General features: G+C 38.0%; 1 protein-coding gene across 1 annotated transcript in view; it reads left to right on the top strand.

The window, feature by feature from the left end:
- The window catches only part of RecQ4 (RecQ4 helicase), a 398,588-nt gene that overhangs the window by 234,600 nt on the left and 137,271 nt on the right, over positions 1-26,717 (top strand). The window contains exon 15 of the mRNA XM_090378321.1: positions 5,051-5,233. Within this exon, the coding sequence (XP_090234447.1) occupies positions 5,051-5,233 (183 nt within the window). The remainder of the gene's footprint in view (positions 1-5,050; positions 5,234-26,717) is intronic.

Below are 26,717 nucleotides of genomic sequence, written 5' to 3'. Positions count from 1 at the left end.
AGTAAACTCCTGTTATAAGCACTTTGAGGGAACTAGCCACATAACAGCACTATAAGTGGGACGATGTTTTTTGGAGGGGGACTGGGCTGTATTCCAGATTTTGTCAATATTTTAATAGATAACTTTGATTTTTCAGTTAGCATTAACTGGCAAATGATGCAAAAAAGCAAGCTTATACAGCATCAGCCAAAAAAAAAACTGACTTTTCGATTTCACCTATTCATTTCTTCCAATAGTCTGTCTAGTTCTTCATTGAATTTATTTAAGCTATCAAGTTCCACAACATCAGATCGAAGTTTGTCCCAAAATTCAACCACCCACTGGCTAAAGGCAAACTTCTCCACATCTATTCTGCAACCATCCTTCCTCAATTTGAATTTGTGCTTCCTGATGTGTGAAGTCTGAGCAAGAGGAAGAATCCTATCTGCATTGAGCTTGCTCAATTAGATCACTTTGCAGGTGCCTAGTCTCCAGAACTGAAGCCTTCCTTGGTAAGAGTACCCCTTTGTTCCTCTCACCATTCTTGTTGCCCTTCTCTGTACTCGTACCAGTAGTCTACATCCTTCCTAAAATGAGGCCTCCAGACCTGTATGCAGTACCCAAGATGTGGTCTGACCATTGCCATATACTATGGGATAATCACCTCCTTATCCCTGCTAGCAAAATTCCATTGTATATCATTAACAAAACCCGAGTTTCTCTGCCAGCAAAATTCCCTGCTACAAGATTCCATGCTAACAAAATTCCATTGTACATCATTGACAAATCCCCGTGAGCTGCCCTGTCAGCCTGTCTACATTGCTCAGAGAACTTCATATCCAACTGCACAATTATGCCCAGGTCTTTTTTGTTTTCCACTACCCTGAGTGTAGTACTACACAGTTGGTATGTTAGTCTGGAGTATTATTATTAAATCAGTTTATTGACCCAATAAATATGGTCTGTACCCCTTCATGGCCATTCAGCCAGGAGGGTGATCCGTAATACATTTAATTATTTACATTATATAAACAAACAAGTTTATATTAAATATGAAACATATAAATCAGTTTTTACAATCAGTGGATGTCAACTTACCTAAATAGCAGCTATAAATATGAAATATTTACAAATTTCAGTAGCCGATTTAACACTAAACAAATTTAGGTACAGCTTTTCCAGTGGGAGTAGATGTCAGAGCTCCATCCACGTCAAAGTTTCCTGTAGTTTCTCTGTTCTGTATACTTTTGAGTCACAGAACTTGTCTAGATCAAACACTAGTCTGTTGATAAGCTGGATAGTGTTTCCGGGGAACATAGTACTTAGGTGACCTAGATTGTCTAGCCCTGTTTGAAGAGGAAGCAGAGGGTCCATCTAGTAGCATCCTGCTCTCCTTGGAGTCCTAACAGTGTAGTCCATTCTGGGGGCATCTATGCGTCCAGTTATGAGTTTAGTAAGTATTAGAACATTTTGGGCAGCAATCTGATGTTTCCAAGGCATGACGTCTAAATTTGAGTAGAGCACCGATCTAGAGATGGTATACTGTCTCCCTGTTATTCTGTTAAGCCATTTAAGGATTCAGTAGTCTAACCCGAGAAATTTGATGAAGTGGATTTTGAGCACCGAGGACCAGATGGTGGAGGAATATAATGGAATGGGATAAAGGCATCTTTGGACATGTCGGATGATTAGCTGAGGATCATGTATTCCTGTGAGCTCTTGGTGTAGCAGCCACATTGTTGCATAGGTCTTTATTTTGGTGAAGCTTAGATGCTGCTGAAATGTGAGTCCCTCATACCACGTTAAGCCTAAGTCCTTATGTGAGATGACTTTTGCTATAGGTTACTCTGCAATACAAATTTGTATATTGTTCCTTGACCTTTTGTTTGGGCTGATTTAGCATAATTAAGTTCTAGACTGATTGAATCTAGATACATTTCAAGTTGTATTTTTTGATTGGCCAGTTTATTGATGGTAGCTGCTTGATTAGGATTAGATGATGTTATATTGAATTTAATGTCATCTGAATAAGACAGAAAGTCCTGCTGTGATGCAAGAAAGGGCTGCAGTGAACAATAAGGGAAAAAGATCCCTGCCTGTGGTACTCCTTTAGTGACCAGGCACCTATATTGATAGTTTTGATGAGTGATTAGAAGCTGTCTATATTTTAGAAGTGCTTGTAAAATTCGTAGAGCATTTACCAGTCACGTTGAAATAGTTCTCCAGTATATGTATCAATGCATCAATACTGTCATGGTCATATGCTGATTTTACATCAAAGAAGACGACATCAAGTTGCACTATGCCGCTGAGGGTTCTTTGTATTCTTGTAAGTATGTCAAGCAGGTTGGTACTAGTAGACCTGCCTTTGATTACTATGTGGAGGTAAGGGGGCATATGGTTGAAGCAATGTACTGTAAGTGCTGGCTTCAAGGCCTTCAAAGAGTTTCAGGAATCCAAGCTGATGCCGATCAGCCTGTAGTCCTTCGGATGCTTACATTTTGGTACTGGGCGCACAAAGTACATGTTCTAGATTTCTAGGGGATCTGCATTAGTGATGATTTGATTAAAAATATGCACCAGAATATCAACAATGTACACGCTGCATATTTGCACAATGAACAGTGGAAACCCATGTGGACCTACTACTGACTTCAGTGGTAGCTTCTTTATGATCTCGATCAGTTGGTCTCTCAAGATAGCAAAATTAGAGAATACAGGGTAGCTCATGGGTCCTACCACTGGAAAGATGGACTGATTAGGTACTGCTACTCATATTCAGTACTTTGCATTTGTCAATGTTAAACTTTAATTGCCATTTCTTAGCCTATCTGCCTAACTTTTCTAGATCTTGTTGCTGTAGCATACTGTCTTTCCTGTCATTAACCACCCTTCCAACCTTTGTATCATCTGCAAACTTAGCCTGATTTGCCTTCATCAATATCATTGAAAAATATAGAAAACAATGGGCCCAACACTGAGCCCTTCAAACCTGAAGGGGGCACAAATTCCTGGCGACTCCACCAATAACATTAGTCCACAAAGAGCAGTGTCCATTGATTTTCACTCTATCTTCTCCCACTCAACCACCCCTTTATCAATAGCCACAACTTGCCCTTAATGCTACACTGCTCCAATTTATATAGCAATCTTTTATGTGCAACAGTATCAAAAGCTTTTGTGAAATTCAAGTATATAATATATAAAAAAAAAAAAAATATATATATATCCATAGTATCCAATCAAATTGGTCAAAGAAGATTTCCCCTTAATAAATCCATGCTGTGCCGGAAGTTTAATTGCAACCTCATCTAGATGATCCTGCATTATTTCGTTTACTAGTGACTCCATTATTTTTCCTGGAACAGAAGTTAAACTTAACAGGTCTGTAATTACTCTTGTCACCTTTTGTGAATTGGGGATATATTTGCACATCTCCAGTCCATGGGTGACCTACCCTGAATCCAAGGATGCTTGTTTCTGAAGCAGTGGTTAATGGGTAAATTGAAAACCTGCAAGTGTAGTGTTCACGTAATAATAATAACATTGCTGTCATTATTGAAATTTATTGATACTATGTTGAACACAAACACAGAAAAGAGCTAAGGGGAGCATGCAAATAGAATGATAAATGATTAGGCATTGACTTCTAAAATGTAGCCTTTCTGCCTTCAGTGCTTTGAGTTAAATATAAAATAATCATCATCTGCACCAGAAATGATTAGTGGAAGTTAACTATATGTATATTTTGTTATAGGTTATGCATTTATGTTTTTTTAATCAGCACCTACAAAAAAAAAGTGTGCGAATTAGAAATTTGTGTTGATTCACCTATTTATATTAAAAAAAAGCTAAAGCAGCAAACATAAAACACACACACACACATACACATTAATGTTATCATTACAAGATTTATTTTCCAGTTTAAATTTGTCATTAGAAATGGCTCACCAAATTGTGAAAATGAGATAGATACATGAGCCACAAGTGTGCCAGATGATTTCCCCATGATCTCAATGATAACTAAAAATGGGTTCACCTGATGCCTATTAGTTGAATTATGACTTGTTAAATGAAACCATTGTTTTTATTTAATCTGTCTGCATTTTTATCTTTCATAATCACCTGTGGTGAACCTTGGATTAGACACTTTGACCAGAATCAGCATCTTATGCTAAATGCTCAGTTTTTCTTCAAATTTGAAAGCAAAAATATTACCCAGCTTGTTGCCATGTCTAATAATGTTGTATATATCCTTTATTAGTACAAGATCCAAAGTTGCTATAGACATCTGTATTTATAAATATGGGAGAAGTTTTAAACCATAATTCTATAATTAGTGCTATAGATATAGAGCTGCATGCAGAAAATTCTTATTGACCATTGAGTTTGTTGGATTAATAACTGATGTTGATTGTTGTTAGTTTGGTTATTGTGTAAAACTTTATTGGTTGTTATGTTGTTATTTGCTTTTTAGGAGCATTAGCAACTAAGGCCATATTGCTCCCGGATATGGTGTGGTCATTCCCTGACCTTTCTGCATTCTCCGTATTTGGTGGCGACGGGCTCGAACCCCAGTCTAATCAAGAAGCTACCACTTCTGCTCCTTCCCACTTGGCTACGGAGGCACCACTTTATTGGTTGCACAATGCTAATGAGCTACATGCATAAATAAGTCATGACTGATAAAACTTTTATGCCGACTGACAGTCTGCATAAAAGTTTTATCAGTTATATAAATTAGTTATTAAACCAGTGAACTTAATGAACAGTAGTTTCATGCCTGTGGTTCAATTTAACAATTGATTTTTCTTGCAATTTGTTTAAATAGGCTGAATTACTATTTTTATGGTGGTAGTTCATTTTATTCTGATAAATTATATAAAATTGTTCTTATATCATAAATAGAAAAATCAAAACCAAAAGGAAAACTTTATGACCAACTTTATTTTTAAGTAATTAAATTATTCATATAGTAAAAAATTGGGTTTTTTAATATCTTTTGATTTAAAAAAATACTGTTTTTGGAATGGTCTTCTATACAAATAACTGCTTTTATGTTTTTTATTAGGTTCTTACTAGTAGAATGGGTGTGAAGTGTATTTTAGGATTAACTGCAACTGCTACCAAATCTACTGCCCAGAATATAGCCAAATATCTAGGTCTAAATTGTTTTGAAGAGTCTGTTATTAGTAATACTGATATCCCATCTAATCTGTTGCTTACTGTATCACAGGATATTTACAGAGAGGAGGTAAGTGTGCACTAAAACATAGATACTTATTGAAAACATTGATATTTAAGGGCAAATAGTAGCAAATCTTGATTACTGTCATTGACAACCCTGCCAAACCATGTATCATCTGCAAACATTAAGCCTGTTATACCATTATCAGTATCATTAATAAATATAGAAATCAACAATGGGTCCGGCACTGAACCCTGGCATACTTCACTAATAATATTAGTCCATGAAGAGCAGTTTCCATAACTAATCACTCTGTTTTATACCACTCAGTTATCCCTTTATTCATAGCACTAACTTGATGCCACACTGCTCCAAGTTATACAGCAGTCTTTTATGTGCAACAGTAGCAATAGTTTTCCTGAAATCCAAGTATATGATACAAAAATTGTTTTTTTGCATTCAGTTCCTTTGTTACTGCATCATAGTATCCAATCAGATTGGTCAGACAAGATTGTCCTTAACAAACCCATGCTGTGTCAAAAGTATAATTGCAGCCTCATCTAGATGATCCTGCATTTTCTTTTACCAGTGACTCCATTATTTTCCCTGAAACACAAGTTAAGCTAAAGTTTGTATTTACTCATTTCCCTTTTTGATCCCCCCCATTGTGAACAGGGGATACATTAGCATCTCGAGTCCATGAGGACCTCCCCTTAATCCAAAAGTGCTCTCGTAATTATGGTTTGACTCATCAACCAGTGCAATACCACCACTTTGCATATTGGAGGCTTGAAGTGGTGAAACCCATGTTTAGTCTCTAGAGCAAAGTTTCCGGCACCCCCCCCCCCCCCCATACTTCTCTTTCAACCCATGCATGGTACTAAGTACTATAGGTTTTGATACCTTTCGTGTTTGGGGTTTTCATAAAAAAAAATATATATATATAATTGGATAGATCCCATCCATCCCAGGTGTCTTTCTTATGTTTAACTTCAGAAATTTCTCCTTCACTCTTCTCTCAATTATTACAAAATCATTTAGCTCCCTTTCAGAGTTTGATGAACTTCTGGCATTCCATTCCCCAAAGAATTATTCATGTGTGAATAATTCTTTAGGTCTGCTTTTTAATTTTGAAATGTTGTGGTTATTGGTATAAGTAGTGAACTAATTTGTCATATCTTATGTTACAAAGCTGTTGAGACTGGTCACAAAATGATCCAGAAATGACATTCATATATACAGTCAGTACTGTGAAAATTACATACTTGTGGAGTGAACTCAGCACAACTCTCTGCCCTTGCACCCTCTGTCTTTAATTGAACAAAGATACCTGATACCTGGAAGTACTTATGATTTTGTTTTTCATAACTGTTTTTTTATTCTTTGATGAATAATTTTATTTGTATAATGATACAAGGTATGATGAAAAGTTCCTTAGTTTTCCTAATCATCACTTACAAGTCATTACTGTCATCGCTCCATTTAAACAAGTGAAGTGCAGAACAATAAGAGGTTGTAATCTGAAAAAATTAAATGAGAAGCTTTAACATTTCTGCAACTCTTTTAAACAATTGGCTTCCTCAGATCACTGACAAAACCATATGCAAATACAAGGAAAATAACAGCAATGGTATTACTATCAATCCGGTTCCACTGCTAATTCGGTCATAATTTCAGCGAATGTAATTTCAAATTTCCTCGGTCGGCACTCCAACCTGCCTTTACTGTTTTGGTGGCGTTGGTTGCAGCATCAGCTGTCGGCGCAAACTCGTAAACACTGCCAAGCTATTCCTACTTGTTTTTGTGCATTTATTATTATAACCTGCTCACATTTAGTCCCAGCCATGGTTCCAATGCATAAAGGAAGTGCTTCTTGTGATGTAAAGCGCAAACACCGTACATTGTCCAAAACAGATAAAGTTGAATTTCTGTAAAGACTCGACAGCGGTGTGTCTGTGAGAAGTTTAACTCTGCTTAGTTGTAAATTCCAGCAATTTCTCTCAGTTCCTCTTATTTTAGTAATTTTCTTTTAGCCATTCCTTTTTAGATTTTTTTTTTACAACACACTTGTACAAACTTGCGGAAAAACACAACACAATATGATGGATAATACAGTGCGTTAACGAACTTGTTTTCACAAACAATACTGACAAACTTATTGTGATGTTTCAGAGTTTATTTTATCGCAATTAGTTTTATTGCAGCGCTCGCCACGTGTGCAGTAAACTAATCACAAACGGCATACATATGAATGCCGTTTCATATTTCCTTTATTTCCTGAGAAGCCATGTCGGCCACACATATGTGGCCGACATGGCTTCTCAGGAAATAAAGTAACCTACTGGGCCACATTGGCCACATATATACGACACAAAAAAAAAAAAAAAAAAAAAGAAGACTCTTTTTTTGATTTTTAAATGAAAAGACGACAACATTGACATTACAATATTTATTTTAGAATTACTAATCAAATTAGGTGCCTCCGTAGCCAGGTGGGAAGGAGCAGCAGTGCGTAGCACACGCTTCTTGATTAGCCCGGGGTTCGAGCCCGTCACCACCAAATACGGAGGATGCACGAAGGTCAGGGAATGACCACTGCATATTCCTGGAGCAATATGGCCTTAGTTGCTAATGCTCCTAAAAACCAAATAACAACAACAACAAATCAAATTATTTGCTAAATATTTTTTGGCTCCTGGGGAATTTTTTTCATAAACTAGCTTGGCAGTCAACGTGTTAATTAAAAGTAGGATGAGGTGGTTAGCCGTTGGGTAAACTGTAAGTGCTAATATGACCACTGGTGATCTGCCAAACTCACTAATCTAGCACCCCGCAGGTCCCAATGCTGCCAGATTAGTGATGGTCGACCTACAACAGAATAGAGGCAAATTCAAGAAAACAATCACAATACTTTACATAAAAGGACTAGGAAAGAAAAGGCCATGAGAATGTGTAAAAAATATGGACTCTATGTTGTATTTAAACCTATAAACAAAATTTGTAAGCTGAGGGACAGAGTTTCCCCAACGAGAGACAGATATATTATTTACATTACCATGTGATTGCAGAAAAATTTACATCAACAAGATTATTTGAAAGGAATAATATAATGATTCATTTCAGAATAAATTAACTCCCTCTCTTCCATATTTCGAGATGAAATATGGAAGAGTGGGAGGGTAAATGTTGTAAATGCGTATAAAAAGGGAACACAGGAAAATCCAAGATCACAGAGTATGCCTATGGATGCTCCTGTGCTTTTAATGTTAAGGTGGAAAAAAATAAAGTGATTGTTGGGGAGTTATCAAAAGAAAAATACAATAAATAGAAATAGCTGCATTATCCAATGCTTGAGCCTATGCTCCAGCATCACACAATACAGACATCCTTCGCAGCAAAGATTCCCGGTTCCACAGGAAGTAGCTATACTAGGTGACTCAATTGTTAGTGAAATGAGAAATATAGTGTGCATAAAAGACAGGTGTAACAGGACTGGGATATGACTGCCAGGAGGTAAATCCTACCCAGACATGATACGAAGGAGAACACAATGAGAGTCTTGTCAATCAACTCAGCCCTGAAGAGACTGCAAGGATTATAGGGTAGAATCTTTCTTTCTCAGTGTGGTCTGTGCTTGTTAACAGGACAGACTGTTTATACACAGATGGGATACACTTATATGGAAGAGAGGGGGTGGCCAAATGTAGATCACAGGAAATTTCAGGTGTGTAACTATATACTTCTCCATGACAGAGGACATTGAAATGTGGAAGGTGAATGAAGATGGCAACTTTTGAGAGAATCAAGTAACATGCAATCATTTACTTTCATTTTAAAAAGATGTCAGCAAAATAAATTTAAAGACATGCAGCAAACATTAGGAGAATCTTGTCCTTCATATGCCACGGTCAAAAACTGGGTTGCAGAATTTAAGCAGGAGCCAGTGTCGGAGATGCACCCCTGCAGCCTGTTACCGTGCCAACACCTGCAAAAGAATAACACTGAAGAACATTGTGACAACATTCAACATCTCCCTTGAGTGAGCTTATGATATTGTGCAGAATGTTTTAGGAATGAAGGAGGTTTCTTTGAGGTGGGCCCCTAAAATGTTGAATACCGGTTAGAAGCAAAAAGAGCTAGGTGTTGTCCTGAGATTGTGGCATTTTGAAGCTCAGTTTTGGAGAACAGTATGTCACTATGGAGGAAACATAGAGCATCCCATGTTTGTTCCAACAATTGATGACCCCTGGCTGAAGGTAAACTTCCACACAATCTGTCCTGTAACCATCCTTCAGTTTGAATTTCTAACCCCCACACGAGTGTAGTCTGAGCAACAGAAGAATGAATGCCATCAGCATTGTGCTTTCTCAATCCATTAAAAGCCTTAAACATGTAATTAGATCACTTCACAGGAGATCTGATTCACATGTATTCCAGCAGACCTAGATCCTTCTTAAATGAGACCTTTAGACCAGTATGCAGTACAATGGGATAATCACCTCCTTATTACCTTTGTATTATCAATTATCTTTGTATATCATTGACAAAGCCTCATGTGCTGTTTTAAGTCTGTCTGCAGTGCCCAATGAACTTTGTATCTGACTGCACAATTATCCCCCCCCCAAGGTCTTTTTTCATATTCACTACCATGAATGTAGTACCACACAGTTGATATGTTAATCACTATTGCTTTATAAAATGGCCCCTCTTTGTCCCTGATATCAAAAATTCCTGTATATCATCAACTAAAAAACCAACAGTTGTAGCAGCTGGTTTTTCTAGTCAATGTTCTAGTCAGTTTTCCTGTGTGCATTGTTTAGAGAGCATCATTTCACATTGTTCAGTTACTTCTGTCTTTTTCCTTGCGATCTGCCTTACTACTGAAATGGCATGTTATTTTATGATAACTGGTACCCAAATGCAGTTAAACCTCAGTTACCATTTTTTTCCCCTTCTGCCCAGTTCGTGTTTGAAGTTGCAACAAATTCTCTCCCAACTTCCTTTCATTTAAAAAATCAGTTAATTCCCAAGTATTAGACATCTGCTTAATCCATCTAAAGAGAACACATTGCTTCTAGTATTCTCATAAGCAAAGAATTCTTTACTACTTTTCTTTGAACTCTTACCTCTGCTTAGTATTATTAACCACAACCACACTGACCACCACCATTATTATTAGACATCAAATTTGAAACTCCTACATCAGTATCATTAATAAAAATTAAAAACAGTAAAGGGCTCTACACTGAAATCATGTTACCCCACTCATATTGTTAGACCATAAAGTGCAGTGACCATTTATAACTACTCTTTGTCTCTTACCACTTATTAAAAAGAAGTCCTATCCCTTTATCCATTGGCATTAGTAGAGGCATATGATGCAAGAAACCTAGCTTATATAGTATCAGTCAAAATTTGTTCCAGCAATAAGCTAGTTTGTTAAAAGCAAATTTCCTGACATTTATTCTACATATATCTAGTTTTTCCTCAATTTGAATTTCTGCCCTCTCAAGTGCAGAATCTGAGCAAGAGGAAGAATCCCATCAGCATTGAGCTTGCCCAAACCATTCAAGGCCTTATACACTTCAATAAGATCACTTCACAGGTGCTCTGATTCACAGGTTCTGCAAATTGCAGTATCTGGAGACACTGCAATTTGCAGAACTTAAGCCTGTCTTGGTCAGAGAAACCCTATCTTCCACTCACGAATCTCGTTGCCATTTGTACTCGTTCCAGCAGCTGTATATATATCTTTCCTAAAATAAGGCTGCCAGACCTGTATGTCACTGCTGTCTGCAGCCTGTTTGCACTGATCAGAAAATTTCATATTTGACTTCACAATTACATCCAGGTATTTTTCATTCTCCACTACCCTGTGAGTTGATACGTTACTCTGGGGTTACTGCTATCCATATGCAGTATTTTGCATTTGTCAATGTTAAACTTCAGTTGCCACCTCTCGGCCCATCTGCTCAACTTTTCTAGATCCTGTTGCAGTAGTGTACTGTCATTAACAACCCTACCAACCGTCGTATCGTCTGAAAACTTGGACATTAAGCCTAATATACCTTCATCACTATCATTGATAAATACAGAAAACAACAATGAGCCCAACTCAGAACCCTGGGGAACTACACTAATAACATTAGTCCACAAAGAGCCATTGATTACCATTCTCTGTCTTTTCCCACTGAACCATACCTTTATCCAAAACAGCAACTTCCCGTTAATAACATACTGCTCCTGCTTGTACAGTAGTCTTCAATGTGCAACAGTATCAAACGTTTTCCTGGAATCCAAGTATATGATATCAAAATTATTTTTTGCATCCATTTCCTTTGTAACTACATCACAACCAGCCAATCAAAAACCCCAATCATGAGAGGTATTAGAACCTATGGTACTTAGTACTGTGCTTGGGTTGGAGGTTGAGAAGAGGAGAGAAGATATTTGTTGACATTAGACTTGAACTTCTGTAGACTATAATTTTCAGGAAAGACATATGAAGGAAGATTTGTTCCATAAAACAGCAGTTGAATGAATAAACAAGGAAGATAAAAAGTTGGTTCTGTGAGTTTGAAGTTGGACAGTAAATGGATGTTAGATGGCAGTGGCACATGTTCGAACTGACAAGACACTATGAGCTACTCTTGCAGACTGTCTGCACTGCTCAGAAAACTCCATATCTGCCTACACAATTACCCCCAGGTCCTTTTCGTAGTCTACCACTGTCAATACCACAGAGTTGATACATCACTCTGGGGATACTGCTTCCCATACGTAGTACTTTACATTTATCAATGTTAAATTTAATTTGCCACCTCTCAGCCCATCTGTTCAACTTTTCTAGATCCTGTTGCAGCAGCGTACTGTCATTAGTGTCTTAAAAGCCCTTCCAACCTTCGTATCATCTGCAAACTTGGACATTAAGCTTGATATACCATCATCAATATCATTTATAAATACAGAAAACAACAATGGACCCAACACTGAACCCTGAGGGACTCCACTAATAACATTAGTCTACGATGAGCAGTGTCCATTGATTACCACTCTGTCTTCACCCACTCAACCATCCCTTTATCCATAGCAGCAATTTACCTTCAATGCCACACTGCTCCAATTTGTTTAGCAGTCTTCCATGTGCGACAGTGTCAGAAGCCTTTCTAAGATCCAAATATATAATATCAAAGTTATTCCCTGGATCCATTTCCTTTGTGACCACATTATAGTATCCAATCAAATTGGTCAGGCAAGACTTTCCCTTAACAAAACCATGCTGTGTCCGAGCTATAACTGAAGTCTTGTCTAGATGATCCTGCAGTGCTTCTTTAACCAGTACCTCCATTAAGTTTCCTGGAACAGAAGTTAAACTAACAGATCTATAATTACTTGTGTCGCCCTTTGATCCTCCTTTGTGAATTGGGGTCACAGTTGCACATCTCCAGTCTATGGGTACTTCCCCTGAGTGCAAAGAGGCTCTCATTATTATGCCTTAGGGTTTGCTTACTTCCTTTTCTGCCTCCTTTAATATAACTGAATAGATCCCATCCACTCGGGTGCCTTTTTTATGTTTATCTTCAACAATTTCTCCTCCACTTTCCTCTCAGTAATTACAAAATCATCTAGCTCACTGACAGAGTTTAACTTGCCTCTGGCATTCCCCTCCCTGAATAACTTCTCATGGGTGAATGTAGATGCAAAATACTCATTTAGTTTGTTAGACACCTGAGTAGGATCATCAACAGTTGAATCATCAATATCCAGTTGATCAATCTTATTCATCCCTTTCCTTCTAGAATTTACATAGGTAAAGAACTCTGTTGTTTTTCTTTGCATCCTTTGCCAGGGATTTCTCATAATTTGGCTGCCTAATCTCCTTTGTGACTTTTGGTTATAGACCAGCTTATATCTGTCATAGACTTCCACGTCACCCATTAATTTATATGTATCCCATGCATTTTTCTTCTCTGTCATATGTCTCATTAGTTCATCTGACATCCATTTAGGCCTAAACCTTGAACAATATTTCTTAGTTGGTATGTAAAGCCTAGTAGCTTCCAAGATAAATTCTTTGAATGCTTCCCATTTGAATTTGCTGTTGGTAAAATCATTAGTTGGTCGCGCCGTACTGAATTAAATACCGTCTTAAATTAAATTAAACCGAATTAAATTAAATAAAAATGCAGTTAACATAGCAATATATAATATTGCTATGTTAACTGCATTTTTATGTTAACTTATATGTGGCCATCGTCCTTACTAAATATCAACTGGATATCAACATCTTTCTCTCCATCTGTCCCTCGGTTTAATATTTAGGTACATTGGATTATTAAACTTTTCTGTTAACCAGTTAATATTCATGATACTAAACTACTGTATTGCGACATTTAATACATCTCATGTATAACATAGAAAGGAATCATCTTTTAAAACTAGGTCATTCTGCTATTTCATTTAAACAATCTATCCCTCTCATACACATATGATAAAACATACCCCTTTATAAAACATACCCGGCTTACCCCTTTCTCTATCTTCTCCCTTGCTTCTCTCGAGTTGGCTCCTCTATCTGGGCGTTTCCCTCCCTCCCTCTTTTACTTCTCTGACTTGAACTACTTGCTTCTCTCAATAACGACTGGCACCTTTTTACTAATACACAACTACCAAGAAACACAACTCTCCCTTACTTCTACTACCCTTTCCTTTTATACCAGGAGCAGCTCCCTTTTTTGTTCTTTCCACTACTCCCTCTCATTGTATGTTCCAAGTCCAGGGTCTAATTGACGACCGGGCAAGTCGGGTGGGTAAAGTGCCTGCCCGGCAACCCAAAGGTCGCGGGTTCAAATCCCGCCTCGGGCTTGGATCAAAGAACTGCAAAAACCTTGGGAGGTGCATTATGGCCACAGAAGCCGATGCGCGAACAACTACCAAAAAAAAAAAAAAAAAAAAAAACAGGATCTAATCCCAGATGGTCCCGAATATCATGTCATGGATAAGGAATCTATTGCCTCATCTTTTGAACCTTTTCACGACCATTGAACGATGGGTACATGATGACTTCTGTATGGCTACCAAGGAGGTCCTTCTGTCGCATATGCTACTCTTGACCATTTTTGGGCAAGTGAGATTGTTACCCAATATTAAGATCACTCAGAGAGGGCTCAAAGTATTTGCTGCTTACGTGGGAAGCGACATTTCTCCACCCGCTCTACCTCCATTCTGGTGTCATCTCATACTTGTGAAGCTCATTAGCATTAGTAGAGGCATTTGATGCAAGAAAGCAAGCTTATGCAGCATCAGCCAAAAAAAAAAAAAAACACCACTTCCACTTCACCCCTCTGTTCGTTAGAAATACCTGTCCAGCTGAGCCTTAAACTTATTTAGGCTATCAACTTCCACGACAAGGGATGGAAGTCTGTTCCACCAACCGACCACCCGCTGGCTAAAGGCAAATTTCCACATGTCTATCCTACATCTGTCTTTCCTCAATTTGAATTTATGCCCTCTCAGGTGATTATTCTGAGCGAGAGGAAGAATCCCATCAGCATTGAGCATGCTCAAACCATTCAAGGCTTTATACTCCTCTACCAGATCACTTCGCTGGTGCCTAGTCTCCAGACACTGTAATTTGCAAAACTTGAGCCTTTCTTCGTAAGACCACCCCTTTGTTCCATTCACTAATCTTGTTGCCCTTCTCTGTACTCGTTCCAGCAGCTCTACATCCTTCTTGAAATGAGGCCACCAGACCTGTATACAGTACCCTAGGTGTGGCCTGACCATTGCCTTATACAAGGGAATAATGACCTCCTTATCCCTGCTAGAAAAATTCCTATATATCATTGACAAATACACCACGAGCTACTCTTGCAGCCTGTCTGCACTGCTCAGAGAACTTCATATCTGCCTGCACAACCACCCCCAGGTTCCTTTCATTCTCTACCACTGTCAGTGTAGTACCACAGAGTTGATACGTTGCTCTGGGGTTGCTGTTTCGCATGTGTAGTACTTTACATTTGTCAATGTTAAACTTCATTTGCCACCTCTCAGCCCATCTGCTCAACCTTTCCAGATCCTGTTGCAGCAGCATAGTGTCAGTAGTGTCCTTGACAACCCTGCCTACCTTTGTATCGTCTGCAAACTTCGACATTAAGCTTGATATACCATCATCAATATCATTTATGAATACAGAAAGCAATAATGGACCCAACACTGAGCCCTGAAGGACTCCACTAATAACATTAGTCCACGATGAGCAGTGTCCATCGATTACCACTCTCTGTCTTCTCCTCCTCAGCCATCCTTTTATCAACAGCAGCAATTTGCCTCCAATGTCACACTGCTCCAATTTGTGCAGCAGTCTTCCAAGTGCAACAGTATCAAAAGCCTTTCGAAGATCCAAGTATATAATATCAAAGTTATTCCCTGCATCCAGTTCCTTTGTGACTGCATCATAGTATCCAATCAGATTGGTCAGGCAAGACTTCCCTTTAACAAAACCGTGCTGTGTCCGAGCTATAACTGAAGTCTTGTCTAAATGATCCTGCAGTGCTTCTTTAACTAGTGCCTCCATTAATTTTCCTGGAACAGAAGTTAAACTCACAGGTCTATAATTACTTGTCGGCCTTTGATCCTCCTTCGTGAATTGGGGTCACATTTGCACATCTCCAGTCTGTGGGTACCTTCACTGAGTCCAAGGAAGCTCTCATAATTATGACTAAGGGTTTGCTTACTTCCTCTGCTGCCTCCTTTAATATAACTGGATAGATCCCATCCACCCCGGGTGCCTTTCTTGTGTTTATCTTCAACAATTTCTCCTCCATTTTACTCTGTTATTACAAGATTCTCTAGATTACTGCTAGAGTTGATTACACCTCTGGCATTCCCCTCGCTAAATAACTTCTCATGTGTGAATGTTGATGCAAAATATTCATTTAGTTTGTTAGCTACCTGAGCAGGATCATCAACAGTTGACCCATCGATATCAAGTGGACCAATCTGATTCATCCCCTTCCTTCTAGAGTTTACATAAGTAAAGAACTCTGTGCTCTTTTTCTTTGCATCCCTTGCCAAAGATTTCTCGTAATCTGCCTTCGCCTACCTAACCTCCTTTGTAACTTGGTTACAGATCAACTTGTATCTATCATAGGCTTCTGTGTCATGTGTTAATTTGTATGTATCCCATGCATGTTTCTTCTCTGCCATATGCCTCATTAGTTCATCTGATATCCATTTAGGCCTAAACCTTGAACAATATTTCTTAGTTGGTATGTAAAGCCTAGTAGCTTCCAAGATAAGTTCTTTGAATGCTTCCCATTTTGCATTTGCTGTTGGTAACATCATCAGTTGATCCCACTGTATAGAATTTAAATACTGTCTCAGTCCATCGTAGTCGCCTTTACGAAAGCAATAACCGTTCCCTTTACCCCTGATGGTAGTTACCTCTTTGAGTAAATCCCACTTAAGCACACTGTGATCACTGCCACCTAGTGGTTCTTTTATCTGCAGATTCTTAATGCATGAAGAATCACTGCTGATAATCAAATCAAGAGTATTCCTCCCTCTAGTTGTCTCCCAAACATGCTGATGTAGAAAACAATCATCCAATAAATCCACAAAAGCCTTGCTAGTGTGAGTGACCAGCCCCTAAATTCCAGTCAATATCTGGGAAATTAAAATCTCCCATTATAAGACTCTCTGATTTACTGGCCCACTCTATTTCCCTGTACAGTTTCTTACTATACTCATCAGAGTCATTAGGCCTATAGCACACTCCTACTCTCAATTTTGATCTCCCAGTGCTTATGTCACACCAAACTCACTCGACACTGCACTGTCCAGCGATGTCCACTGGCTTGGATTTTATGTATTTCTTAACTAATAGCATAACCCCTCCTCCCTTCCTATCCAGTCTATCCTTTCTGTAGACGTACTCCCCAAATTCCAGTTCTGCATTCCTTATATCTGTGTGACACCACGTCTCTGATATCCCAACAATATATGCCTTTGATGTTTTGAGCAATACCTGAAATTCATCAAATTTATTTACTAAACTCCTAGCATTGGTGTACACGCAAGTATACATGCACCTCTTGCATGTTTACGAGGGAAGATAGTTTCCTTTGACTCTTTTCTGACCTTACAATGGAAGTCTTCCTCTGTATTGTATATGCCAGCCTAGGCTTATGTGGCATGTACATCTACATGGCTTCTGCTATCCTAGTTACGAGCGGGCGGGCTTTCCTTAAAGTTTCTAATATTTTAATTCTAATTTTGAATAATATTTGCTTGATTCTACTGGTTTCTGTCCCTGTTGATGGAATTAACAGTTTTATGAATTACAACACAATCAAATAGATATCAGCAATTAGGGAAACCAGACTAATACTGATTTTATCAATTTCTAAAGGTTTGATTTAACTAAAAGAGAAAGGTGGGATTTTTTACCACTCGTAACAACTCTGTGATCACTGCCACCTAGTGGTTCCTTTATCTGCAGATTCTTAATGCACGAAGAATCACTACTGATAATCAGATCAAGAGTATTACTCTGTCTAGTTTCCTCCCGGACATGCTGACGTAGAAAACAATCATCCAATAAATCCACAAAAGCCTTGCTAGTGTGTGAGTGACCAACTCACAAATTCCAGTTAATATCTGGGAAATTAAAATCCCCCATTATAAAACTCTGATTTACTGGCCCACTCTATTTCCCTGTACAGTTTCTTATTATACTCATCAGAGTCATTAGGCCTATAACAAACTCCTACTCTCGATTTTGTTTTCCAGTGCTTATGTCACACCAAATTGACTCAACACTGCACTGACCAGCGATGTCGACGAGCTTCGCTTCCTTGGATTTTGTGTGTTTCTTAACTAATAGCATAACCCCTCCTCCCTTCCTATCCTGTCTATCCTTCCTGTACACATTGTACTCCCCAAATTCCAGTTCTGCATCCCTTATATATGTGTGACACTGATGTAAGGTCGTCTCTGATATCCCAACAATATCTGCCTTTGATGTTTTGTGCAATATCTCAAATTCATCATTTATTTACCAAACTCCTAGCATTGGTGTACATGCAAGTATACGTGCACCTGTTCTTATTCTTAGCTACCCTAACACAACCCATGTGTTTACTTGTACTGCAATGACTCCCAGCAGTCTCTGAAATACCCTGCATCTTGTTTTCCAGGCTGCTGCTCATTCCAATAGAAGCAGTTCAAGAATTACTTTCACTTCTGCCAGTGGCTACTGTTAATATATTAGTCCTTGTATCCCCCCAAGCTAGCAGTTTTCTGACCCACTTAACACTGCCTCAATAGCTCAGCAAATATTCTTGCACCCTTTCTATTTTAGTGTATCCCATCCCTGTAGAAGCAGTCTCTCCCCTGTTAACAAGTACAGACCAGGCTGAAAAAAAATTCTACCCCATGAGCCTTGCACAATCTTTCCAGGGTCGAATTGATCGACAAGGCTCTCATCATATATATATATATATATATATATATATATATATATATATATATATATATATATAAAAGTAAAGTGCAGCCATTATAAACCCACTGCAGGATGGAGGCCTTCTCAACAATTCATGCTGAGGGAAATGGATCATAATCTGCCACGCTGGTCCAGTGTGGGTTGGCAGATCGACTATATTCAGCTGTTGGCCTTGAACTCCGGTTTACTCACAGAATGTGGGCTACTGCACTCCCGTTCCTGACCACTCGGCTGTGACTTAAGGGTTCTATATTCGCATGCCACCATCTTCTTTTTGAACTCGGAGTTACGCGGTTCTTGATTTTTTCGTTTGGCAACACTGCCGCCCACTAACTTCAAGGTCGTTTTTCATATGTTATCGATATATGGTGCGACGGCGGAGAGTGAGAGCGAAAGATGAACAAAATTCAACTTTACTATGCATGAGCTGCCCACATATACAAGAATTTGTATTCCAACTGTCATATTTATATGTGTGCATTCGAATTCGTGCTCAACGTTTGTTGGAAATTACATCGTTTTCACGAGAGAAATGGATCGCGTCGGTCGAGCCGTATACAGTCAGTCCTCGTATAAACACGTGTTTACACTACACGAATTCGATCATACACTATTTATAAATAGGGGAACGATATCTTATATAACACGAACCGAATTGGCTTATGCACGGATTTGCCTTTGTGTTTACAAGAAATGGCAGTCGAATGCAGAATCACCCCAACCGAATGCAACACGATAGGAATGAAGAGAAGATTCTGAAAATGTATTTGTTTTAGGGGAAACATATTTCACCATAATAACGTGGCGCCTCCGTAGCCAGGTGGGCAGGAGCAACAGTGCGTAGCATACGCTTCTTGATTAGACCGGGGTTCGAACCCATGACTACCAAATACGGAGGATGCGAAAGGTCAGGAAATGACCACCGCATATCCCTGGAGCAATATGGCCTTAGCTGCTAATGCTCCTAAAAACTAAATAACAACAACAACCCATAATAACGTAAAAACCAACACAATTCCAGCTATTGGTATGCAATTAGATCGAGTTTACTACCAGTTTATAACAGATTCCACTAGCAGAAACGCAACTGGATTTTTATTGTTTTATGGTAGTAACCCCTAGAAATGTGAGGTGTTAATAGTGTATCTCTGCCTTTATGGTGTTGTTTATTCAGTTGCTACATGCACGCAGCTTTGTTTATGCGTATCAAGCGTGCCTCCTCATTTTGTAATTGTGCTTTATTCTCTAAAAATGAGTAAAATACTTAAAAGTTGTGAAAAGGAAGCCTACTGGTGAAGACACTGCAGATTCAGAGAGAAAAAGAAAAGCAATTATCGATAAACAGAGGCGGACTGGGTCAAAAATTTATAGTGGCCTCATACTATGGTTTATGGCAAAATCACACAGGCCCACCGTGGTTTCCCCTGTAAGGCTTATGGCCAGTCGGCCTCTGTCGATAGAGAAAAAATATGAAATTGTGAAACGCTTTGAGCGGAATGAAAGACCATGTGATATTGCACGTGCTACAGGCCTAAATGAGGCAACGACGAAAAGCACATGACAATTGCAAACTTGACAGGTCTCAGCTCAATTGAAAAGGGCTTAAAAATTTTAGAAAACATAGACTACAATGAAGAACGCATTATAGCTACAAAGCAAGAAATAAAAAAATTTAGCTTGCTACGAAGAAATTCTGCATGAAAAAAAAGTCTCTGTGTCGTCAGATGAATTTGTTAGATTTTATGAAGCCATCGACATCGAAATAACTTTTTTATGTAAGTCATTAATTTTTTTAATACATATTTTGTATTAATATGTATAAAGAACTGCAATTTTATTAATATTTTTCAATTCATACTATTAGTTCACACTCTCCCTATATATATTTATATATCTTGTTCAAATTTTCAATCGTTAATAAAATACTTTTTATTCATCCACTCAAGTTCAAATACATTTTTTTAAACTTGTAGTGGATGACACTTGATGTTAATACAGTTTTTTCAAATATTAATTAATTAATTTTAGTTTTATATGGGAGAAAAAAAATTTCTCTTATATAAGATATTTAGCAGGATATAAATTTAGGAATAAAATTGAAATCAACAGGCAGTAGCTCAATCGGTAAAATGCAAGGATATCAGTATTTTTCACGTGAAGGTGAAGAATGCGAGTTCAATTCTTGCGAAAATCAATAATTTTTTGATAAATTTTTGAAGTCGAAAGTTCGTTGTTGACCTAAGTAGGAATTGACTTTAAAAAATTTTTTTTTATATTACTTGTTCTTGTAAACTAGTGTTTTTGTTAGTCGTTGGTCCCAATTAAACAAAATTTATATGTATTTATATGCAAAGTTGTACTCCGACTTACGCGAATTCGACTTAAGCAATTTTTGTTGGACCCACCTATCGCGTAACTTTGGTGTATTACTGTATATATATTTTTTTCTTTTCTTTATTTTTTTTAAATTATTATTTTTCTTATTTATTTAATATGTTCTTCACGCCTCTGTTCTGAGTTCCCACTCTAGTGCAGCCAATTTATTTCATTGTGTTTTCTTATTATTTCTTTATTTTTTATTATTATTATTTTTTATCATTATTATTTAATGTTTTTTTGATTATTATTTAATATATATATATATATTTTTATTAATTAATTATTTTTTAATTATTTTTTTTCCCCTAACTGCACCACGGGTGGGTTATTTTTTTTTTTATTTATTTATTTATTATTATTTTTTTTTTTTTGGCTCTTCTTTCTTTATCTCCTCCCTCTGGAATGGGCCCTCAGAGGAATCTGTCCCGCCTTCTGGCAACACTAGGTGGGTCAGAGTCTCTCTTGAGACAGTACGTGTTTTGCTGGGACTGGCCCACCTTCCCGTGCTGTGGATGAGTACCCAGAATCATCTCTCCAGGTGACTGATGCGGGTAGCTAAGCGGCCAGAACATAACAACAGAACTGTTCCACAGGGTTCCCTTCTGTTTTAACGTGTGTGCGTGCCTAAACAACGTTCTCTATGAATCACTCAGCTTCTGACAAGGCTGCATGCTAATATGTGTTTCCAGAAGGCCTGGGTTTCAAATGAAAGTCAAGTAGTTTGGATTAGGACAAAATCTTGCACCTTCAAGCCCACTCAGACTTAAATAAGAGTAAGCCCGCAGCATCAAGATCACGTTGTGATTAACTCAAAGGTTCTCCTTAAGTTTAACTTTGAGCCCACATAACTCTAACTAAAAATCTACTCATTGAATTATGTAAATTATGTGTATCAGAGAACTGTCACAAGGCAAAATGATCAACAAAACAAGATTTATTAAACATAAGTCATATACACGAGTACAATTTAACTGGTCAAAGCTTAGATTAATCGATATGTGATTATTAGGTAAATTAACTGAATACAAGCATTATCTTGATGATAGCAGTATTACAGTTTTGTAATGTTCTTCATGTGGCTCTTCCACTAATTCTCTAACATGAATTCACAATAACTGATGACAGTTATGTCATACAATTGTTCCATTATTTGAATAAGAATACATCTGTCAACATAACAATTGCAATTAGTATTAAAACTAATTGGACAATTTGCGTTTACTGTTAACTTCTGACTATAAAAATAGATATACTTTTGTCAGAATGACTTTAATGAGAAGAGAGGTCAGTGTGTGTGAATTAAAGGCAACGGGAAAATATATTTAACCTCGAGTGATTGGGTTATGTGTTTCAAGAAAAACTCACTTACCGACAAATGGTAGTTTGTCCCCGGCACTTCTTAGTCCTGCGCTTCTATCCATTCGTACGACTCCGGGCTAACTTCTTTTAACTTTTTCTTTCTGCCGACTTAATCTTCCGCTTAGCATCTCGAATCCGCTCTCTAACTTTTTTAACCTGGAAGCTCAGAAACCTACCGTAAGACTGTCAAAAGCTCTGTTTTCTTTCCCCTTTATCATATAAATTCCTCTGATTTTCCCTACCTTAAATCGCCCTGACCCGTTCTGACATCACAGGTCAATAATGTGGGGCGAGGAGCTAACTTGGGGACTGTCAACTTTGGAATTTGATGCAACTGAAAATGATATATTAAATAGATAATATAGGAAATCTCATATTTTTGTAAGGCAGTTTCTTTTGTTTTGCAATCACCGGTCATCGAACATAAATCGATACACTCATATGAATGGAAATTTAGAATGAGAGTCATTGGGTTTATTAGTTTTGATCTCTTAAGGAATTATGTCTCATGTTCTAATTTCTCACTCTTCTGTCACAGGTCGCAAGCTGCTGTTTTCATTCCTGAGGCAATTGCGCAATATGCGGACTGCCTTTTGCCGTCGGGGAGAGGGGTGGCTGACATCATTTAATTGCTCTGGGCACTAAACGCGGTGTATCGTTTCAACAACAACTTCGCCCTAGGGAGGCGACTGACTGCCATTATGAAACCGAAAGTTAAACGATGTTCATTCTGTCAGATTACTTGTATAGACCATGTAAAAAGTATAGGACACTTTAACAGAACACACACACACACACACAAACGTACGTCACACACATATCTGCCCCATTTGTAGTGATACTGTTCTTCACAGAGACACGAGGCGGAGTTGAACAAATATTCTAGGTGCTGCCCTTACCTATACATATGTCCACATGAGCACTCGGCTACATACTCTGGCGCCTCCATAGCCAGGTGGGAAGGAGCAGCAGTGCGTAGCACACGCTTCTTGATTAGACCGGGGTTCGAGCCCGTCACCACCAAATATGGAGGATGCGGAAAGGGCAGGGAATGACCACCGCATATCCCCAGAGCAATATGGCCTTAGTTGCTAATGCTCCTAAAAACCAAACAACAACAAACAACAGCTACATTCTCCCCCCCCCCCATCATGTCTGGGCAGAATTGCAGACACTTTCAAATTCAACCCTAATTCATGGCTTTTTTTCAACAGTGACCTGTACTTGTTAATTAATTCTGCTGGTCTTCTACTCTTAATATCATTAGTGCCAACGTGTACAACATTCACCTTTTGTGCCCTTAAAAGATGATATCCGCTCTACAATGTCATCAACCTTTGCCCCTGGCAGGCATACAACAAGATATCGAAAATGTAACACACTAAAAAAAAATCTAACTTTGAATTTTTTTAAATATGGCCCCTGTACGGGAAAAGGTCGGACACCACTGCAGTAGAAGGTGGGCCAGAGCCCATTAGGAATACATCTTGATCTGCTCAAGGTGTATTCCCAATACACCTTGCAACCTCCTGTCCCACATACGGAGAAGCACGACTTCTCTCTATGTGGGACATGTGGTCAGATAGGTTTTACCAGGTACCTCTAAGTTGCCTTTGGCACTCTTAATTCGCACAGCAGCTAATTGCGTAAATTGCCTGAAGGCCAGAAATGCAAACAGGGCATACCGAGTTTATTCTCTCCTAATCTGTTCGCTGTATGAAAATTTTCTTCGCTCAACGGAAACTGACGTAGCCAAGTGGTCAAGAGTGCGAGTGCAGCAACATATGCTCTTTGAATGGACCTGGGTTCAAGCTCGTGACTACTAAATACAGGCATACCTCGAATAACGAATAGGATGCGTTCCACGAAATTACTTCGTTAAGCGAAACTTCGTTTTCAGAGGTAAAAATACTACGGCCAGAATAGGGATACGTTCCTACGTAAAGAAAATGAAAAGCTTTTTTTTCGAACAAAGAAAAGTTTTATTAAATAAACATTCAACTTACATACAAAGTGAAATCACATTTTAAAATATGAGTTATTTGTTGATTGCTAAAGTTGATTGCTTATGCTTTTTTCCTCTTTCATTTAACAATTGCCTATACGGAGTTATTGCATTTAACACTGATCGCTTAACAATAAAACTTCTTCCTAAATCAGGATCATTTTCACTAAAAAAGTTTAAACGTTTTCAATGTCATTTAAGCAGCTTTTTAAATCTTTGTTTGTTAACACTTTTTCGGCAGGAACTTCTTTAACTTCGTCTTCATTATTTTTGTCTTCGTTGCTAACAAGGTTTTCTAAATCTTCCACTGAAAAACCATCATCTTCTGCATTCAATAAATTTCTAACATCCTCTTCATCGACATTTTCGAAACCTATTGATTGAGCCATCTGGATAACTTCATTTCTAATTTCTTGGATGCTATTTTCTTCTTCTAGTACAACTTCTGGCAATATTTTGCGCCACACTCCATTTAAGCATTTCTTAGTGACTTCTTTCCAAGAACTATCAATGTTTTCAATTGCCTTTTTAATGGTGTAGTTTTTCCAAAAAGTTTTAACCGTCATTTCCTCTTTATCCTCTAGTTCAGTTAAATTGCTTAATGTTCGACGCAGATAATAAGCTTTAAATGGTGCTATCACTCCCTGATCCAATGGTTGAATGAGAAGTTGTGTTTGCTGGAAGAAACACAACTTTGACAGGAATGCATGGATCCAACGTGTTAAGATCAGTAGGATGTCCCGGAGCATTGGCTAACAACAAAAGAGCTTTTTCTTCAAAGTTGTTTTTTTGACAATACCGTTTTACTTCAGGACAAAAGTGGTTAACAAACCAATCAGTAAATAACTCCTTGGTAACCCACGCTTTTCTATTTGCTTTCCGTATTACAGGTAAATTCATTTTTATGTTACCTTTTAATGCCCTCGGATTTTCTGAATGGTAAACTAATAACAATTTTAATTTATAATCGCCAGAGGCATTTGATCGAAAGAGTAACATTAAACGGTCTTTAGCTGCTTTGAACCCAGCAGCTGGTTTTTCTTCAATAGAAATGAAACTTTTTGTTGGTAGCCGTTTCCAGAACAAACCGCTTTCGTCAACACTGAACACCAAATTTGGTGGAAATTTTTCACGTTCAATTATTTCCTTTAGTTTTTCTGAAAACTTATTTGCGGCTTCTCCTGTTAATTTTACACTATGAACCCTGGCCCGTTTTTTAAATTTCTCGAACCAACCACGAGAAGCCCAAAAGGTTTCCGTAATTTCGTCAGTTTGTTTAGATTTCAGGTGATTAAACTGGAATATTTTTTTTATGTTAAATAGGGCTTGAAATTGCGGACTTCGTTATATCGAAGCTTCGTTATCAGAGGTAACGTTAACCGAGGTATGCCTGTACAATTAATATTTGTATTGATTGATTTATTGTAAACTCCACTGACCTGGCGGTCGTGCTGGAGTATAAAAAAGTGTATATATATATATATATATAAGCTTATTTGAATAGTAGGTAAATGTGATAAAAATTTACGGAATATTACAAATTTTAAAATGCATTGCATCCAAATGTCACTGTTAATAAAGGTGCCGGTACACCATACCATTGTGTACCGTCCCAAAAAAAGCATTGCTGCTACGAATTCTTTAAACACCTATCTCCAGGTAATTCTCCAGTGGGGCAAAGACAACTTAGTTGATTTCATTCCTTCTAAAACTCAGTCCTGTCTTATATCTCGCAAAAGGGATTCTTCTGCTCCTATACTTATCTTTGGTGAAACTTCGATTTCTAGGCAAGATGATATCTCTTTGGGGATTACCCTGACTTTATCTCTCTTGGCACAAGCACATTACAAATATTGCTTCCTCTGTATCTAAAAAACTTGGTTTTCTCTTTCGCTCTTGGCGTTACTTTTCTTCCAAACAGCTGTTCACTCTGTACAAATTGCAGATCCACCCTACCATGGAATATTGTTCCCTCATCTGGAGCGGTGCCCTCAAAACCTTTCTCAGACTTCTAGATTCCCTTCAAAAGAGGGCAGTTAGGTTAATTAATGACTCATCTCTAACAGAGTCTCTCTCGCCATTCGCTCTCTTATAGACGTACTTGTTCTGCTGTATGCCTTTTCTACAGATACTTCCATGGGCACTATTCTTTTGAATTGGCTTCTATAATTCCCATGTTCTGTTTCAAAACAGTCCGAACACATGCAGCCACCAGCCAACATCCATTTACTGTCCAACTTCAAACTCACAGAGCCAACTTTTCATCTTCCTCATTTATTCATTCAACTGCTGTTTTCTGG

This window comes from Mastigoproctus giganteus, chromosome 7, assembly GCF_048544385.1.
Source record: "Mastigoproctus giganteus isolate SK-2022 chromosome 7, ASM4854438v1, whole genome shotgun sequence".
Classification (NCBI taxonomy): Eukaryota; Metazoa; Arthropoda; class Arachnida; order Uropygi; family Thelyphonidae; genus Mastigoproctus; species Mastigoproctus giganteus.
This window is presented reverse-complemented; position numbering and strand designations above follow the sequence as displayed.